The 20743-nt window shown below is 33.2% G+C and overlaps 2 protein-coding genes and 1 long non-coding RNA gene across 3 annotated transcripts; 1 reads left to right on the top strand and 2 right to left on the bottom strand.

Moving 5' to 3' along the window:
• Positions 1 to 2786: 2786 nt before the first annotated feature.
• On the bottom strand, positions 2787 to 4274 carry LOC107937298 (uncharacterized). Its single transcript, XR_001694639.2, has 2 exons — positions 3389 to 4274; positions 2787 to 3030 (listed from the first exon to the last, which is right to left on the bottom strand). It is a non-coding gene; the product is annotated as an uncharacterized lncRNA (long non-coding RNA).
• A 1663-nt stretch (positions 4275 to 5937) lies between these two features.
• LOC107937303 (mitogen-activated protein kinase kinase kinase 17) lies at positions 5938 to 7473 on the top strand. Its single transcript, XM_016870164.2, has 2 exons — positions 5938 to 6791; positions 6859 to 7473. Exons 1-2 carry the CDS (start codon positions 6389 to 6391, stop codon positions 6861 to 6863), a joined length of 408 nt encoding a protein of 135 aa, XP_016725653.1. The 5' UTR covers positions 5938 to 6388; the 3' UTR covers positions 6864 to 7473.
• Positions 7474 to 18616: 11143 nt separating this feature from the next.
• On the bottom strand, positions 18617 to 20029 carry LOC107937305 (uncharacterized). Its single transcript, XM_016870166.2, has 5 exons — positions 19615 to 20029; positions 19356 to 19411; positions 19163 to 19268; positions 19007 to 19080; positions 18617 to 18915 (listed from the first exon to the last, which is right to left on the bottom strand). Exons 1-5 carry the CDS (start codon positions 19774 to 19776, stop codon positions 18834 to 18836), a joined length of 480 nt encoding a protein of 159 aa, XP_016725655.2. The 5' UTR covers positions 19777 to 20029; the 3' UTR covers positions 18617 to 18833.
• Between the last annotated feature and the right edge of the window lie 714 nt (positions 20030 to 20743).

Genomic DNA, 20743 nt, shown 5'->3' with positions numbered 1-20743 from the left:
ATGGTAGTTTATGTTCTTTGCCAAGATAACAAGCAACACAATGAGACAATTCTTTATTTGAATCAAAGGATGTATTACAGTGGACTAAAGCCTTTGTAAGTATTGATTTACAAGGATGACCAAGTCTAGCATGCCACACATTTAAAGAAACATTCAAGCTTCCTGCAAAGCATTGAGCTGATCTAGAGGACAATACACTAAGGGTATATGCCATGTAAGTGTAGCTTGTAGAGACCATTCTGAACAGACCCTCGAAGAAGCACCTCCCTAGTCTTTAGATCACGCACTCGACACTATGTAGGAAGAAACTCAAAGATCACCTGATTGTCCTTAGTGAATTTGGATACAGACAAAAGATTCTTTGTTATACCAGGAACAAATAGCAAAGATCTCATGTATAACGACCGTGCACGAGTGAGCAAAGAAGACTGACCAGTAGATAAAACAGGAAGTACATTGCCATTACCAACATATACCTTACCTGGACCGTTGTAAGCAGTGCTGTCACCCAGTAAAGAAGCTGAATGAGTAAAATAATGTGTTGCCCCAGAGTCTGGATACCAAGCATTATCATTGACTGTCTCAGGAGTCGCAATGAGGGCCTGAGGGTGCGTGGGTGTAGGAGGAGTTGCACTAACAGGAGGGGAAGAATTCACAGGAAATGGATTAGACCATTTAGGAACAGGTGGAAAATACCAACCTGATGGAGGTGTGGAAGCAGCATTGGTGGATGACACAGGAGACAGTGCCCAAGGGACCATAGGTGAGCCAGTGGCATACATACATAGATTTACTTGTGAAAAAGGTGGGGGTTTGTAACCTGTACTCTTATAGGATGCATCAAACCCATAGTAGCAGCGATCCACAAGATGCCATTGCTTTCCGCACAATTGACATTGAAATCGAGAGGTAGATGAACGCGCACGTCCATGACCCCTAGTATTGGAGGAGGGACGATAAGTCGGTGTAGGCTCAGGAACATCTGAAGGTTGATGCATCACCATGTTAGCTGAACTAGGGACCTCAAATACAAGATCTTGTAGTCGGGCTTTAGCATCAAGAAGCATTGTAGTTACCCCCTGAGCAGTGTAAGGAATTAAGCTGGCTGTGATGATCGTAACAACAGACTCATATTCGGGTGGCAAACCATTGAGTATAATAGTGACATGCTCATGGTCACTAATGACTTCCCCGTAACTTGCAAGATTAGCACAAAACCCTTTAATCTTGACCAAGAATTCTCTCATAGATAGATTACCCTTGCGTTGAGAGTGCAAGGCACGCCTATAAAACATTAACCTAGAAGTAGTTTTACTACCATACAGAGTAACAATGGCATTCCAGATTTGGGCACTAGTATCCATGCCAATAAGATGAGGAAGAACAGCCGGACTGACAGAGATAGAAGCCAAGAAGCAAGGGCACTGTCTTGCTGCTCAAACCGAGCAAACTCTGGGTTCTCATAAAGCACACCATCAGCATCTCAAACCGTACCAGTGTCCAAGAACCGTTGAAGCTTGTATGTCTTGATGGCCAAAAGAACTTGTTGTCGCCATAGTAGATAGTTAGTATCATCAAGAAGTACACTTATTTTCTTGGTAGCAAAGAACCGACTATCAACCACTCCATCTGTAAGACTGGATGTAGCAGAATGAGCAGCTAACGGACTGGTAGGATGCGACATGGATAAACGAAGAAGAAAAGAAGATAGGAAAAAAAAATTCTTTGAGATCAATTGGCTCTTGATACCATGTCAAACTAACGAAACAACATGATCAAGAAGAATATCATTTATTTCTCATAGAATGAGCAGTGTGGATACATGCCATTATATACTAGAATAAGCAAGCAATCCATGCAAGCTAACTACTAACAACCATCAGTTAATGCAGTCAATCCGTTATTAATAGTATAACTACTAATAGACTAGCTAACGTTTATTAGTTATACTAACAAAGAAGTGACACCCAAATCAGTCTCCCGAGCAGCCTGAATATTACGTTTCACTATATCAATGTGCAAACCAAAATGATTCCGTAACATCTTATCCCACTGCTTCAATTCAGAGGCACAGTGAAGCACTTTACTTTGGTCGCATCTCACCAAGATTCGACAATTAAATCCAAGAAATCATCTTCTACCAACCACTTATTCTCGAATCTAAAACATCTCATTTTATGTCGAGGGGTCAAAGATGTTGCGATAATTTTGACAGGTTGTAATCCAAACATGCGAATTTATAATACGGAAAAAGTAAGCCCATTCCGCGTTAATAAAAGCACGATGTTACCGCTCAAGAAGGAAAGCAACCGTCCAAAATAAATTGGATACTTTTGATGGTGGTTTAGTAAAAGAATATAAGTTCCTTTCTAAATTAATAAAATTGTTACGTGAATAAACAATCTAAGTGATAAAAAATTATTAATTAATAAAATCATGATTATATTTTGTAAATATTTAATTGGTACGTAAAAGTTAAATTTGTTTCATAATCGAAGTATATATGTATATAAACAAATTAAGACTACATAATTTATGATGGCTCTTTTTTAATTAATTGATTTTTTATATCGATTTTAAAATAGAAAGCATTTATAATATATTTTTTTTGAGTTTAAATACAATTTTTCAAAAATTAATTCAATCAAATAAGATAAATTTAAATAAACTATTTTTTATGCCATTAAAGTTAATTAAATTATTTAATACAAAAATATTCATATATTGTCTTCAAGGTAATGTATTTAATTGATTTATTTAATATATTTTTATATTTTTAAATATAATTAAAGGAAGATCATTTTGTTAAAATATAAAAAAATAATTGTAAGGCCCAAATTTTGTCCAGGGCCCAATAAAACTAAATCCAAAATTAAACCTAACCCATTACCCAGTTACAAGCCCAAACCCAATTTTGACCTAACCTAATCCAATTACATTAGCCCAACCCAAACACACACAAAAAAAAAACTAAAAAAACTAGCCACCAAAGTCTGTCACCACCCACACCTCCACTTGCTCCACTTGCACCTGCAAAAGAGAAAAAGGAGAAAAGACAGCAACAAATAATAATAAAATTTGTAAAAAAGGGAGGGCTATAAGAAAGCCATTCGAAAATCAGGAATAGGGGGGATTTTGGATTCTATCTGATTTTTTTTTGCTAAAAATAGAGGTTGAAAGAAATCGTAAAAGGAGGGATCCCGTTCTTGTACCGAGGATTTTTCAGAAATAAAAAGAGCAAAAAAAACACAAGAAAAAAAGGTTGATTTTCGATCGTATTCTCTTGGTTTTCATTTTGTTCTTTAGTTTCTTTTTTATTTCTGTTTACAAATCCATTAAACGAAAGTGAGCATAAAAAATAAAAAAAAAGAGGAGAAGAGAGTCTTACCGGATCCACCTCGTGGCTGCGTCGTCGGAGTCCTTCTCTCCGTTCGGCACGGTGAACGACGGCGATGATGGATTTTCGAAATCCTAGCTGAAAAGGGGGAGGAGGAGAGAACAGATAAGCTCTCTATTCTTTTGTTTAAAATTGGGGCTGGTAATGAAATAAAAAAAAAGGTTTTTTTTTTGGTTTAAATGATGAGGATGAAACGGCGTGTTTAGTGGAGTGGGGGTGTGCATCATCCCTAAATGGGAGATTTACTAGATCAGTCCTTCTCCTTTGCAACTTTATTCTACTAGGCCCCATTTTATGTTTTCTTTTGTTTTTTTAATTTAGCTCTTAGATTTTGTTTGGGTTACATCTGGGTCCTTCGAAACACTGCGCATAAAAGGTTGGGAATATTTCCCAGCTAGTCCCTCGTTGTTTCAGCGTGATTCATTTCGATCCTTGATGGCCTTCTTTTCATTATTTACAATATGAGTCCCTCTTTCCTTACATGTATCTCATTTTAGCTCAAATTCTAACTTTTTAATTTATCCCTTAAAGTTCATTTTTTTTTATTTTCGGTTCCTTGACCATTTAATCTTGTTTATTTTTCATTTTTTTTATTATTTTCAATATTCTGCTTTTATTTTTATTTTCTTTAGTATTTTATTTACTTGCTCTTTTTAAATTCAACCCCTTATATTTTATTTTATTTTCATATTTATTGATTTACCTATATTTTACGCCTTAGACTTCATTTTTTTACGTTAAATCAAATCCTTTTAGTTTCCATTTTTTTTCTTTATTTTTATTTCACCATTGTTTTGTACTATTCTTTTGCCTTTATTTTTATATTCATGGACAACTGCTCATTGTATTATTACTATTAATATCCTTATCACGTTGTCTTTTTTGCTCCATCAATATTATTTGTTATTTTTGTCTTATTTGTTCTATTTATTTTATTTTCTGTTTATAATTTCAAACTAAATTGTTTTGTTTATTATCTTGTTCATCTACTTATTTCTTTATTCCTTTAACTTTTTATACTAAAAAGTTCATTTATTTATGTTTTTTAGATGCTCTTCGATTTTACTATTATTATTATTATTATTATTATTATTTAGTCCCATGCTAATTTCTTTTATGAATTCTTTTAAATTTATCTTAATATATTTTTATGTACATAAGTCATTTTTCTAGAACATATTTTACTACATATTGTTTTAATTTTAAATCTCACATTTAAATACTATTTTTATATCTATTCATTTGTTAACTTTAAGCGGATACATCATCTCTAAAATGTTTATGCACATTATTTGACTCAAATTTCCTTCTTCGTAATCTTTATTTTAATAATTATTTATATGTTTGTAGTTTGCCCATGTTGTTTTGTATATCATGAGTGTTTTGTTGTTTTTATCGTTTTATAAGTTATTACATTACATTTGCGATTGGTACTTGGTGTTGCTATCTTAATTTTATTTATCTAGGTTTGAAAACTTGTCGGGGCTCGTACTTTGATTTGTTTCTTTGGTTATATTTTTAGCTTTCATGATTTTGATTGTTAATGTTTGGATGTGAGCTTACTGCTATTTTATGCACGTTAAGTTTTTTATTATTATTATTTGTTTATTCATCTTTACACTATTTTTATTCATTAATAGAGTTCGTTATCCATGCATATCGTCTCATGTTTATAACTTTGCCTTTTACTTGCAATTGACTTGTTGGGATTTTAAACTTGTTAATCTAAAATAATTATTCCATTTTATTTCAAGTCAAATTAATACGTTTTGAGCTAGTTTTATAATTCCTTAAAACGGAGGCGATATTCGATGTTTGGTAATTTGGGGAATCGTGCCCTACTGTGCTGGGTTGCAATTTCTTGTTTGCTCAAAATAGTCGAATATCTCTTCAGAATTTCACTCACATTTTCTAAAAACTCTTTAAAATGAAAGAAATGTTCGATGTTTGGCAATTCGGGGAATAGTGCCCTATCGTGTTGGGTTGCAATCTCCCGTTTGTTCAAAATAATCGAATGTCTCTTCGGAATTTCACTCGTATCTTCCAAGGTGAGGTAATAGTCAATGTTTGGAAATTCGAGGAATCGTGCCCTACTGTGCTGGGTATCGATTTTTCATTGGACCAAATAGTTGGGCATCCTTTTGTTATTTTCGAATTACAAATTTTCGAACGTCAAAACAAGAAGATTTTTGGCAATGGACTCGGGTTATTCAAATGTTATTAACAAGAACCACATTTCAAAAACATTTTTAATTTTAGACAAAAGGACAATATTTAATCGATTTGGTACCAATTTTGGGCGTAGTGAGGGTGCTAACCCTTCCTCATACGTAACCGACTCCCGAGCCCGTTTTCTAAAATTTTCGTAGACCAGAACCGTTGTTTTAGTAAATCACAAATGTTTTATTAAAATAACCAAATTCTTAGGTGATCAGATCACACCAAAATAAAAGGATCGGTGGCGACTCTATTTTCGCTTTCCAAAAAGTCGATCCATCATTTTTAAATTTTTAAAAAAATGGTTTCGACAATAATGATAAACAAATAAAACTTAAGATAATATTAATTATTCTTAATATGGTTCAGAAAAATTGATATTTTATTCTTGGTAATAATATATATGGTAACTTCAGATTTTATTTTAGTATAACATACTATTTTATTTTATCATAAAATAAATATTAATGATACCATATACTGAAATATATTTTATTCTTGGTAAAATTATTAATGCTGTTTTACCATAACATATGTAAAACAATTAATATTTTACTAACATTATTAATTTATTATTGGCGATAACATATACATGCTTAATATTTTATTTTACTTATCCTATTCCAAAAGGAACTGTTACTTTATACACTCAACAAATAATATAATGAAAATAGTAATCCTTTTACAAATGCAATTGGGAAATCTATCTACATATATAAACTAAGCTACATAACTTTTAAGATTCTAAACTCTTATTTGTTTTAAGAAAAAATAATGAAGGTTAAACTAATGAAGATCAAGGTTCTTGGAAATGGTTCTTATGGAGTAGTGCATTTAGGGAAAATCGTAACTCCTGTTTATAATCAGATTTATGCTGTCAAATCTATCAACGAATATTACTCTTCTTTTCTACGTAAGGAAAAAGAAATCCTTCTAAAGTTTTTCGGTTGTCCCAATATTATTCAATGCTACGGTGGTTTTACAAGTTTTGAGCAAGGACAAGGAGAGGTTTACAATATGTTCCTTGAATATGCTCCAGAAGGTAGTTTGTTAGACTTGATGAACAAGTATGGTGGTAAAATCCCAGAAAATGATGTTAAATGTTATACTCAAATGATATTTGAAGGGCTTTTGGATGTTCATGAGAGAGTACTCATTCACTTTGATCTAAAACCAGGTAATATTCTGGCTTTCACTCCTCAACATGGTACCCGTTTACCTACTCTAAAGATTGCTGATTTTAGGTTAGCTAAACAACAAGGGGTAAAAGATACAACGTCTAGGTTTCGAGGTACAAAGTATTACACGTCTCCTAAATCGATTATCAGGGAAAGTTAGTGGTGCATTGGATATATGCTCGTTGGGTTGCATCGTGGTTGAAATGATTATGGGGAGATTGCCATGGGACACTCATGAACGAGATGATTTAAGAGACAAGCTGTTGAGGGGAGAATCGCCCAACATCCCGAAAGACATGTCGAAGTTAGGAAAGAGTTTCTTCGGGAATGTTTTACTATCGATCCAAACAAAAAGGTAGAATGCTAGCAAGCTACTATGTCATCCATATCTTCTTCTACCAGAGCACATGCTTCCAAAAGATCACCAACAATCTTTACCATGCTATCAACAGCAAAAAGTATTAAAGTCTCAAAATATTCCACCGCCACCGGGTTTCAACATTCCTAATAAAAGTTTAGTTGAAAAGGATAAAATTTTGGAAGATTAGTTCCTATGTGCAGGAAGAGCAAAGAAAAGCTAATGGACACTTGTGTGTTTACTTTTTTTAAAAAATCAATATGAAAATTTCTTTGAATTATCCTATGATGTAATCAATTGTCACAAATTCTGAACTAAATATGGTCGACATGGATTATAATTTATTCCTTATGCTTGTATCCCTTCTTTTTTTGAGGTATTTCTCCTAGCCTTTTTTTATTTTTTTTGTTTTTTTCTTTGCATTAATTAAATAAAATTACAAATTACAAATTTAAAATATATTAAATCACATACAAGGGATTAGAAATTAGCATTAATAAAAGAATGAAAAGAATAGAAGAGAGAAATAAAGACAGAGGGAGAGGGGGGTTGTTGTGGGGGACATTGAGAACGTGGGTCTGGCAACTGCAGCATAATTAGACTCGATGTCTATAATCTAATGGAAACTTAACCTCCGCCATTCGAAAGGGAAAGCTAACAGTGTTTGGATGCCTGCCGCCATTGGAAATGCAAAGCTCCTGACTGCTCCAAGAAAACGTCACAAAGTTCATATGAAAATGGGAGAGAAGAAATAAAAAAGAGGTTTCTTGATTGCAGGAGCAATACCACTTACAGATTTTGTTTTGGGGGTTTTATTTTATATGTTATAATTAATGAACAAAATGATGAAACCAAGATGGCTTCTCTTCTAATTTGTAGTTTTAGGTTAAAATATACTATAAGTCCCTCTACTTTTTAAAACTTGAAATTTAGCCCCTATACTTTTATTTCTAAAAATTTAGTCCCTACGAATTTGGTGAGCAAAGATCTTACATGCTCAATCTAATATAGAAACAGCTTTGCTGATGCAGTGTGGTTAATGTTAAGTTTAACCAAAGATGAGTGAGTGTTTAAGATTCATTTTTAACACTTTGCCCAACTCTACCACCTTTGGACCCTTTGGTTCTATAATTTATGACTTATGGTTCTCATTTCCTAAAGCAATGTGGGCTTCTTTGTTCTCTTTGGGAAATAGGGGGATTAGATGATAAAAAAGTTACCACCCACATCGCTAAAGTTGGATCGGAATAGTGGCAAAATTAACTCCTAACATTTACTCATTTTGTTACTTGGGTCTTAATTTTTATTTGATCAATTTGGTCATTAATCTTCAATGGAACTAATGCGATAGTTTGCATGGCTTTCATTTGTACATTATTGACGTGGATATATTTTTTAAGAATTTTATTAACTTTTTTAGAATTTGATGAATTCATAATTTTTTTTTTTTGAATTTTTATTAACCACATGTGAAATGTAGAAGAAGTTTTTGCATATGTGATATTAAACTTTTGAAAGTCAATCAAAATTTTCATCTAAAAAACAATTTAAATAGATGTTGAAAGTTAAGGTTAAAGTAATAAAATGAGTAAATGTTAGAATTAAATATATCAATATGCAGATTAGATAAGATGAAAGGAGTTAAATTGAATTATCAAACTATTAAAATTCATTGTTTAGAGTATTTTTTATATATATTTCCTTCAAATAAAATTTGTTGCAAACAACATCAACCAATCGAAACATGAAACAAAATATTAATCATTTTAAAAATATTAAAAATTACAAATTTGATTAAAATTACCTACTTATATACTTCAACATAATTTGCTTTGTTATAAAGTGTTGCTTGTTCGAATTTTTATATGTTTAGGTTTCATTCAAACATGTAACGTACAAAAGAATTGTTATGATATATTTCAATTGCATTTAAAGGGTATTTTAATAAAATGAATAATTAAAATACAATTTTGTGATAAAAATTGAACAATTCAAGCTCATATGATTATCTAGTAAATTTACGTTCCCACACTAATTTCAAACTTAAAAATTATTCGAGTTTGTCTTCGATACTAAATAAAAATTTAAGTATTATTAAGCTTGTGAGTTACTTAAGTCAAATATTAGAATATTTAAATTTAGCCAACGTGATAACTTGAGTTACTTTTGATCAACTCAACAATAATTGCATCTTTTTTTTAATCAAACTAAAATAATTTTTGAGAATATGTATTCGTTTAAAATAATGCTTCTTTTTCACTTCTTATTTTCTTCTTCTAGTAAGTTCTAATTTATTTTCTTTTTCAGACATTGTCATTGCTAATTCGGAGTAAATAAACACGTCCTCTATCCTTCGAAGTATATGGTATTTCAATTTTTTCTTCTATAAGTTATGCATATTCAGATTATAATATTGGACAGTATGATTTGCTTTTCTAATGTAGATATAATTTGACATAATTTGTTTTGTTATAGAATATTGAATGTTCCATTTAAGATTTTATTCAAACATGCGACTTGTAAAAGAATTACTCTGATATAATTCATTTTCATTTAGAGGGTATTTTAATAATATGATCAATTTAAAGTATAATTTGAGTTTAATTTGGGATAAAAACTAAACAATTCAAGCTCGCTCGATTATCCCGTAAAAGATTTGAGCTTGGTTCCTTAACTAACTTTAGACTCGAGTATTACTATAGTTTGACTTTTAGTTCAAATTGAGACTTTGACAAACTATTTAAGTCTAGTGCTAGGATACTCAAATATAGTCATGGTAGTAGCTCGCGTTGCTTGAGATCAAGCTCAACTTGACAATAGTTGAATCAAAAAAATTTTAATCAAACTTGAATAACCTGCTAGCATATGTATTCTGTTTAAGTAAGAATATGTCCATATAATATTAGTAATAAATAAATGGAATAGAGTAATATTTAATAATAGAATTTGATAACTTTTTTCACTTTGGTTCTTGAACTTTTTTTTCACATTGCTCTCAAAACTCAACAGCTTTTCCCGATTTGGTCTCTGAACTTGGATTTTTGTTAAGGTAAGATGATGTGGCACTTTGAAATTGTGGCACGTCATCACTTAAAATTCTTTTTAAATCTTTTGGATGAAAGTGAGAGGATGTGGATGATCCTTTTATTTGTATTTACTGCTAAGCTTGATAAATGAATATTCTCAAAGAATGTATTTGGAATGCATTGCGTTGTCGCAAACTTCGCAATGATAAAAACAAAGCTTCGAGTATCTTTCTTTTTCGCATGTCACACTAATAATGGAGTGGATAGTCATTGCTATAAGCTGTTGTTCCAATAGGGTCGGAAGCGTGTAAATTATTGTACTAAAAAATCACACAAAGTTCAATTCCTAGGGAAGAGAGGTGGATCACATGGATCTCTTAAATACCAAGTCTTTCCTTAGTCAGAATATCCCTTCTATAGTAATTTAATAGCACAATTAAATACTACTATTATACCCTCAAATATTGAAAGAAAAATAGGACAAGAAAGAACACAAGAGTTTTAACGAGGTTCGGTAAATTATACCTACGTCCTCGGGCACTAACACCAGATGATAACTTTACTATCTTCAAAATATTACAAACAAATAGAATTCCTTAAGAATTCTCAAATGGGAGAAGAAAGAAAACTAAGAGAGAAAGATTGGTTGGGATGGTGTAAATGAGAAATGGTTAGGCCTATTTATAGTTGAGGTTCAGGGACTAACTTGCAAATGGCCTAAAAAATTAGGGACCAAAATTGCAATTATCCCATTCAACTTTAAACAACTTGCCTACCATTTTTTTCTTTCGGTGCCACTTGCACCTCCCATTTTTTTGACTTTTCAACACCCCTTTTAATTTGATTTTTCAACAATCTCCACCTTGAAGATTTGATTAGGATAATCACATCTTCACACACTTCCTTCAACTCCCCAAATTCGATAAAGTTATCTTTTGTAGTGCCTCCAAATGCGCTCTCGAGCGCCATACACCTGAAGGTGCTCAAATTCTCAGGATGTTAATCAAGTTCAAACAATGATTAAACTTGATTGTTGTTACCACCTTGGTCATCATATCTGCGGGATTATTTGCTGTCGGAATCTTCTGAAGTAGAATTTTTCCTTTTTCAAAGACTTCCCGCACAAAGTGATATCTTACGTCGATAAGCTTGGTTCTTGAATGATAGACTTGATTTTTCGCTAAATGAATAGCGCTCTGACTGTCACAATATAAACTTATGTGACTTTGAACAACTCCTAAGTCTTTCAACAATCCATTAAGCCAAATAGCCTCCTTAACAGCTTCTGTAACTGCCATATATTCTGCCTCTGTAGTAGACACAGCTACTGTAGACTGTAAGGTAGACTTCCAACTCACTGGGGCTTTCGCAAGAGTAAACAGATACCCCGTAGTTGAACGACGTTTATCTAAATCACCAGCAAAGTCGGAATCAACATATCCAACTACAAACTGACCAAGTGCTTCATCCTGTTCAAAAATTAAACCAACATCTACGGTTTTTCGAAGATACCGTAGAATCCATTTCACAGCTTGCCAATGTCCTTTTCCAGGATCAAGCATATACCTGCTCACAACTCCAACAACTTGTGAAATGTCAGGCCGCGTACACACCATCGCATACATCAAACTCCCAACTGCATTAGCATATGGGACTTTTGCCATATATTCTCTTTCTTCTTCAGTTTTCGGAGATAATTGAGCACTAAGTTTCAAATGAGAAGCAAGTGGGGTACTTACATGTTTTATGTTTTCATTTACACCAAAACATTGTAATACCTTTTTCAGATATTGCTTCTGATTCAAACAAAGCTTGCCTCTCTATCTATCTCTACTTATCTCCATGCCGAGAATCTTCTTGGCCTCACCTAGATCTTTCATCTCGAACTCTTGATTCAACTGAGCCTTCAGCTTATCTATCTCTTTTTGGCTCTTCGAAGCGATTAACATATCATCAACATACAAGAGTAGATAAATGAAAGATCCGTCATGCAGCTTCTGCAAATACACACAATTGTCATATTTGCTTCTTGTGTACTTCTGCCTTCTCATAAAGCTATCAAATCGCTTGTACCACTGCCTCGGGGATTGCTTCAATCCATATAGCGATTTGTTCAGCTTACAAACCCAATTTCTACCACCAGCATCTGTGTATCCTTTGGGCTAAGTCATATAGATCTCCTCTTCTAACTCACCATGCAAGAAAGCCGTCTTAACATCAAGTTGAGCTAGTTCCAAATTCAACTGTGCTACCAAGGCCAACAAAATTCTAATGGAGGAATGCTTCACAACAGGGGAAAATACATCATTGTAGTCAATTCCCTCCTTCTGAGCGTAGCCTTTAGCTACCAATCTTGCCTTGTAGCGAATATCCTTCTTGCTAGGAGATCCATCTTTCTTTGCGAATACCCACTTGCATCCGATTGCCCTTTTACCTTTCGGTAATTGCGCCAACTCCCAAGTATTGTTCTTCAGGAAAGACTGCATTTCTTCATCCATGGCACTTTTCCATTTATCACTTTCTAAGCTTTGCATTGCTTCTTGATAAGTGATAGGAATATCATCAACAACGGGAAGGGCGTAGGCCACCATATCAGTAAATCGAGCAGGTTTACGAATTTCTCTCCGTGGCCTTGCAACTGCAACTGGTTCTGGTGTACTTAGTGGTTCTTGGGTCAGAACCTCTTCAACCTCTAATTCCTCCATTGTGGCTGGAGAATTAGACTTATTAACTGGGCAAATCCCCATCTGCTCAAACTCCACCTGTTTTGGAGTACACTCCACCTGTTGTGGAGTATTGCTCGTCTGAATATCTTTATCTGCTACCTTTTTCAATGTGGCAGATTCATCAAAGGTAACATCTTTGCTACAGATCATTTTCTTTGTGCTTAAGCACCAAAGACGAAATCCCTTCACTCTAGAAGTGATTCCCATAAAGAGAGCTTTCTTTGCCCTCGGATCTAACTTTGACTCCTTCACATGGTAATATGCAGTGGATCCAAACACATGTAAGGAATCATAATCTGTAGCCGGTTCCAGACCATACCCCCATAGGAGTTTTTCTTTCTAATGCAGATGATGGCAAACGATTAACAAGATGGCCAGCATATGTCACAGCCTCAGCCCAAAATTGCTTGCCCAACCCAGCATTGGACAACATACATCGAACTTTCTCCAGCAATGTTCGATTCATACGCTCTGCCAATCTATTCTGCTGTGGTGTATCCCTAACTGTGAAGTGTCGAACAATACCATACTCTTGGCACACATCGAAGAACGGATCACTTTTATATTCCCCTCCATTGTCCGTCCTAAGCCGCTTGATTTTCTTGCCAGTCTGGTTTTCGATCATAGTTTTCCATTTAAGAAAAACTCTAAGCACTTCATCCTTAGTTCTCATGGTATACACCCAAACTCTTCTGGAAAAGTCATCAAAAAAAGTAACAAAGTAGTGTTTTCCTCCCAATGAAGGTGTCTTGGAAGGCCCCCACACATCTGAGTGAACATATTCCAAAATACCTTTTGTATTATGGATAGCAGTACCGAATTTCACTCTCTTTTGCTTTCCCAGAACACAATGCTCGCAAAATTTTAATTTGCAAGCCTTTGCACCTTTCAACAATCCTTGCTTTGCCAGAATTTGCAAGGATTTTTCGCTGGCATGTCCCAACTTCATATGCCACAACTACATTGAGTCCAATTCTTTGTTACCGGAAGCTGTAGCGACTACTCCAATAACTGTACTACCTTGGTAATAATACAAGTTATTTTTCTTGATGCCCTTCAATATCACAAGTGCGCCAGATGTCACTTTCAAAATCTCATCTCTCATAGTAACAACTGAACCATTGGATTCCAAGGCTCCCAATGAGATGAGATTTTTCTTCAAACTGGGCACGTACCGAACATCAGTCAGAACTCTGGTTGATCCATCTTGATTCTTTAATTGGATTGAACCTATCCCAATAGTTTTACAGCATTTTCATTGCCCATATAAACAACTCCTCCATTTAGTTCTACTAAATCAGAGAACCACTCCCGGTTAGGGGACATATGATAGGTACAACCCGAATCCAATATCCACTCATCTGAATGGAACGACGATGATGATGCAACCAGTGATAGTTCAGAGTCACTAGTATCATGCTTTGCAACACAAGCATCTACAGCAGCTTTTCCCTTATTCTTCAGCTTTGGACAATTTTTCTTCCAGTGGCCTTTCTCATGACAAAAGCACATTCATCTTTCCCGAGTCTGGACTTTGACTTTGATCTCCCCTTCTGAGTTTTCTTCCGAGTGTATGAACGACCTCGGACTACTAAAGCTTCTGTATCTCTTATTGAGTTTTTCTGTTTGTCCTTCTTTCTCTGTTCATAACTGTATAAGGCCGCACAGACTTCGCTCAGAGATATATCACTCCTGCCATGAAGTAGAGTAGTTTCTAGGAACTCAAACTCCTCAGGAAGTGACCCCAACAGCATCAAAGCCAAATCTTCATCTTTGAATGTCTCATCCATATTTAGCAAATCAGTGACTAACTGATTAAATTTGGTGATGTGATCATTCATTGTGGTACTTGGGACGTAAGTGAAGCGAAACAGTCTTTTCTTCAAGTGGAGCTTATTTTGACTGTTTTTCTTCAAAAAATTTTCTTCAAGTGCCACCCACAACTTATTTGCAGAAGTCTCCTTTGAAAAAGCATACCTCTGCTCTCGAGAAAGGCATGATCGAATTGTGCCACATGCCAACCGATTGATCGCCTTCCAATCTTTCTCTTGTACGTCATCTGGTTTCTCTTCATCAATGGCAATGTCTAGACCCTGCTGAAAAAGGGCATCTAGAACCTCACTTTGCCACATACCAAAATGGCCCGTGCCATCAAAGATCTCCACGGCCAGTCTTGCATTTGCAATTGTCGGTCTTGTCCACATGGACAATGTTGAAGCTCCTACACCGACCGTTTTCTCCATAATCTTTCAATATACCTAAGGAAATCTTTTCTGATGTGGAAGATCAGTTCAAACTGCAACCACAGAGCATACTACGATTAACCTTCGGCTCTTGATACCACTTGTTGTTCCAATAGGGTCGGAAGCGTGTAAATTATTGTACTAAAAAATCACACAAAGTTCAATTCCCAGGGAAGAGAGGTGGATCACATGGATCTCTTAAATACCAAGTCTTTCCTTAGTCAGAATATCCCTTCTATAGTAATTTAATAGCACAATTAAATACTACTATTATACCCTCAAATATTGAAAGAAAAATAGGACAAGAAAGAACACAAGAGTTTTAACGAGGTTCGGTAAATTATACCTACGTCCTCGGGCACTAACACCAGATGATAACTTTACTATCTTCAAAATATTACAAACAAATAGAATTCCTTAAGAATTCTCAAATGGGAGAAGAAAGAAAACTAAGAGAGAAAGATTGGTTGGGATGGTGTAAATGAGAAATGGTTAGGCCTATTTATAGTTGAGGTTCAGGGACTAACTTGCAAATGGCCTAAAAAATTAGGGACCAAAATTGCAATTATCCCATTCAACTTTAAACAACTTGCCTACCATTTTTTTCTTTCGGTGCCACTTGCACCTCCCATTTTTTTGACTTTTCAACACCCCTTTTAATTTGACTTTTCAACATAAGCTTCAAAAGATATTCGTCACAGTTAAGCCGAGCAATTTTTGGCAATGTTACACACCTCACATCCAAAGCATAGTCACAATCTTTGCATTTGTAAAAGAGATTTCTATAACTACCACAAGCACTGCAATGACTGTTAATGTTATCTTCAAAGAAGAAGACGTGCTGCACATCGAAGGCAAAGGACGAAAGGGCACATCCCTTGTGCAGGGAAAACCCACACTCTAAATATCTAAAGCTTAGACCCTTCACCTTTCTATTGCATCTAAAGCAACAGAAAGTCTTTTCACTTTGATGGTTCATCTCTTGGTTGAACACCAGTGGATGTGGATGGCCTATATAATGTTGAAGCTCCATTTTTTCTATTTGCCTCTCAATTGAGACTTGATGTGGATGGCTAATGGTTGTTAATTCAATGGTCTATATATACACTATCGAATGTGATGGAAACCAAAAATTATCTCTTAAATATATAAAAAAAAATCAAATATTGAATTTTAATTCATTTATGATCCATTTTAATAATTTCGCTTTTATCTAGAACAAATCATTATTATGATTAAATATTACATTATAATAAAATTAATGACTTTTAAATCAAATAAATAAATTCAACAAATATTTAAAAATTTGAGTACTTCCTTATCAATTATACCACCGAGTCAAGACCTTGTTGAAGTGCAAACCGCAAATCATAATTTAATGAAAGAAGTTTGGTTCAATGATTTGTTCTAGATGAAAGCCAAATTATTAAAATGGATCATAAATGGATTAAAATTCAATATTTGAATTTTTTTTATATATTTAAGAGATAATTTAATATTTTTAGTATTTGAGTTATTGGCTTATTCGACTTTTTTTTAAGTTCAGCTTGGATTGAATTTTACAACTTGTTAACGAATTCGTATAAATATTTCTTGAATCCTTGTCAATTTTTAAAATATCAAACTAATCCCTCTCAAACAAAATTGCAATTAAAAAGAATCTTCAAGCATTCAAAATATTATTAATTTTTTTATATTTTTATAAAAATTTTAAAAATATTAAAATTCCAAAAATAAAACTATGTAAAATTCTAATACATATCAAAATGTTAAGTTATAAAAAAAATTTCTAAAATGACAAATTTATGGCCTTAAACAAATAAATTATCAAATCAAGTTTATGGAACTAAATTATTTTCTTGTTCTTCTTCTTCTTCTTTTTTTTTTTTGTTCTTATTTTGCTTTGAAAGAGTTCTTTTTTTTAAAATATATATATATATATATATATATACGATTTCAAATTTATGTGCTCTAACTTGGAATTAGTCATATTGTCAACAATATTTTAATTTGACCTTTTTAATTTTACTTGAAAAATTATTTGGCTTAACTTAATTTTTGAAAAAAAAATCAAGTTAGGATTATAAATTGGACTCATTAACTTGACTAACTTGAAAATATTCCACTTTATTTGATTCTATTTAATCGAATATCGCTCACCCCTAGTTGTTAGTATTTTGGATAATTTGTATAACATTTGACAAGTTTAGATATCAAATATTATATTTAGTCATATTTTTTAATGAAAAGAAAAAAAAAGAATAGTTCAAAAATGAAGAGAATCTATTTCTCATTAGCCTTTTTACTTTGTAGATTTTTTTTTATAATGATAGATAATTTATGTTGTTATTGTTTGTGTAGTATTCTAACCATGTTTAAAATTTAAGTTTACAAAAAATTTGATACTTCAATCATTATAAATAATAGTTGTTGAAATAATCATATATTCGTATGATATTCATTGTATTGGTGCGTTATAATTATATTTAACTCAAAATTTTGTTGTTTCTTTTCCATAAGTTTTTATGTTAGTAATTCAATTTTTTAGAATTTAATCTTGTTTTTTCAATTTAAAAATGCAAGTTCCAACTAACTATTTTAAAAATTTATATAAAAGATAAATTCAATTTTGATTGTGATGATAAAATTCAACGCATGCCACTCCACACCCCTCTTTTGTATCAACTCCATACCTTTAAGATATTGCTTTTTTTTTTCCACTTATTATTATTTTCTTCTTCTAGCATATTTACATTAATTTTCTTTTGCTGTCATTGGAAATGCTAATTTGGATTAAATAAACATGTTCTCTACCCTTCAATTTTTTTAATATTTCAAGATTTTACATCATCTTTTTCTATTATCATTTTACAATACTCTCTAGCATTATACAGTGGATTACGTATGGATTACGAGAGAAAATGTATTGAATATATTTCATGCAAACCGTAAAACTTTGAAGAAGAATTTTAGTAACTAATTGTAACCCATTAATTATATACATATTGTAGAAAGATAAAAGAAAAAGCAACAAAGCTTGCCAAGCCAATGCTAAGATAACAGAATAATCATAAGGCACACAAGATGTGGATGAAAAAACTTATATTTGTAATTACTATCCAGCTTGATAAACAAATATTCTATTTATTTGAGAACAATAGTGGAGTGCATTGCATTGTCGCAAACCTTGTTATGATAAAACAAATGCTTCGGGTCTCTTCTTTTTCACATATTCACAATAATATTAGAGTATAGATAGTCATTGCATTATCCATAAACAAAGTCTAAAGGATGTTTATCAAACTTATGTTGAACAGGTTATGGCAATGTAACACACCTACCATCTAAAGTAAAGTCGCACCCCTTGCATTCAATTGAATCGATGATTTTTTATATTTATATATATAATTATTTTTATTGCATTTGAAGTGATTTATGAAAATAACATAAATTTCTTGAAAAATTTAGAAATGAAGAAACATTGTTATATATTAAAAGATATTATGTTATGAAAGAACATTTATAGTAGTACCAATCTCGCATTTATACTGTAAAATCCAACAGCAATTATACTACCAATCACTATTTTGACGGATTATTAAGGGAAACTTGAAAAAAAATTTACAAAACCAGCACTGCTTGCGTATTGCACTCTTAGTATACTTCTGTTCGACTTGGAAATTTTTGTCTATTCCTCCTCGCCCTCGTCGATTCGCTCGTAGTTATCAGCCCAAAGCAAAAACCTTCCATCCCAATATATCATCACATCCCTGCATGCACCCACCATTTTCATTCAATCAAATAATAATATATTTTCTAATAATTATTTGCATTCAATATTCTAAAGGGAATTAAACTTACGTATGAAGGAGTACTGGTCCCTCAACCGCATAAAATCGTTGCCTAGGTGTCCTCATAATATGACCACCCAAAATCTGAAAAATACTAAGCGCACCACATAACATACTATGTATATATATATATATATATATGTATGTGTATGTTTAAAGAACTTACAAATTTCTGGCCAAGGAGTTCATTACAATTTTTGCAATGGACATTCACTACGGGCAAATTATTGACAAACCTATGAGTAATTATGTGATCCTCCCGCAGATTAACACTACATCATCAACGAATGAGTAAATTACATTATTATTACACAATGAATATGTGATTAAATTATTACAGAATGAGAGAGATATCTTACGGTGTGTTACAGATAACTCCATCCACCTCCTGTCCATCAATCTCCACGCCTCGTACCTGTTGATTCAAAGCATGTTATTGGTTTGCACCTCAGTTTTGAAGTTAAAAGATAACTTTAAAGTGGAACCTTGAACCAACTCTAATCTTGCATCACCTAATGCTTACATTACCCTTGAACTGAAATTCCAGATTTCCAGTAGTAGAAAAAGAATCAAATATATATATATATAGAGAGAGAGAGAGAGAGTTGATAGACATACACGTGGAGCGGGGTTGTAGCGGGGGACATTGAAGACGGCAGTCTGGCAATTCCAGCATAAGTAGACACGATGTCTATGATCCAATCGAAAGCGAACGGTGTTTGGAGGCCTCGGCGTCATTGAAAATGGAAAGCTAACGGTGTTTGGAGGGTTCGCCGCCATTGGAATGGAAAGCTGCTAAGTGCTCCAAGAAAAGGCCACAAAGGTTTCTTGATTGCGGGAGCCTTACCACTTACTGATTTTCTTTCTGCAAATGGATTGAAGCTTTAGTTCTTGGAGGGATGCATGGCTTTTGGGGGGCTTTCTTTTATATATTATAATTAATGAACAACATGATGAAACCAAGATGGCTTCTCTTCTGATTCGTTACCCTTGTAACTGTTTTTTCTTTTGGCTGGTAAATTTCGGTTAGGGACGGCGGAGAATTGTGTGCTTATTTAGTTTTAGGTTAAAATATAACATAGGTCACTGTATTCTTTATAAATTTGAAATTAGTCTTTGTACTTTTATTTTTAAAAATTTCATCCCTAGGAATTTGGTGAGCCTTGATCTACGGTAGAAATGGCTTTGTTGATGCAGTGTGGGTAATGTTAAGTTTAACCAAAGATGAGTGAGTGTTGGTTTCTCATTTCCTAGAGCAATGTGGGCTTCTTTGTTCTCTCACGGAAATTGCGGGATTAGATGGTAAAAAAGTTAGCACCCATATCCCTAAAGTTGGGTTGGCATAGTGGCAAAATTAGCCCCTAACATTTACTCATTTTTTCACTTTGATCCTAATTTTTATTTGATAAATTTGGTCCTCAATCTTCAATGGTACTGGTGTCCCTAAAGTTGGGTTTGCATAGTGGCAAAATTAGCCCTTAACATTTACTCATTTTTTCACTTTGATCCTAATTTTTATTTGATAAATTTAGTCCACAATCTTCAATGGCACTGATGTAATAGTCTACTTGGTAGTCATTTGTACTTTATTACTTATGTGGATCATTTTTAAAAAAAATTATTAACTTTTTTTTAAAATTTATTGAATTTTTTTAATTTGTATCAACTACATGTGGACTATAACACGAGTTTAAAATTCTAATCGAAATATGAAACAAGAGAAAGGATTGTATGAAACAGTGACGCC

The sequence above is a fragment of the Gossypium hirsutum genome, chromosome A07, assembly GCF_007990345.1.
Source record: "Gossypium hirsutum isolate 1008001.06 chromosome A07, Gossypium_hirsutum_v2.1, whole genome shotgun sequence".
Lineage (NCBI taxonomy): Eukaryota > Viridiplantae > Streptophyta > Magnoliopsida > Malvales > Malvaceae > Gossypium > Gossypium hirsutum.
Note: the sequence above shows the minus strand (reverse complement) of the source record. Positions and strands in the feature narration are given on the sequence as shown.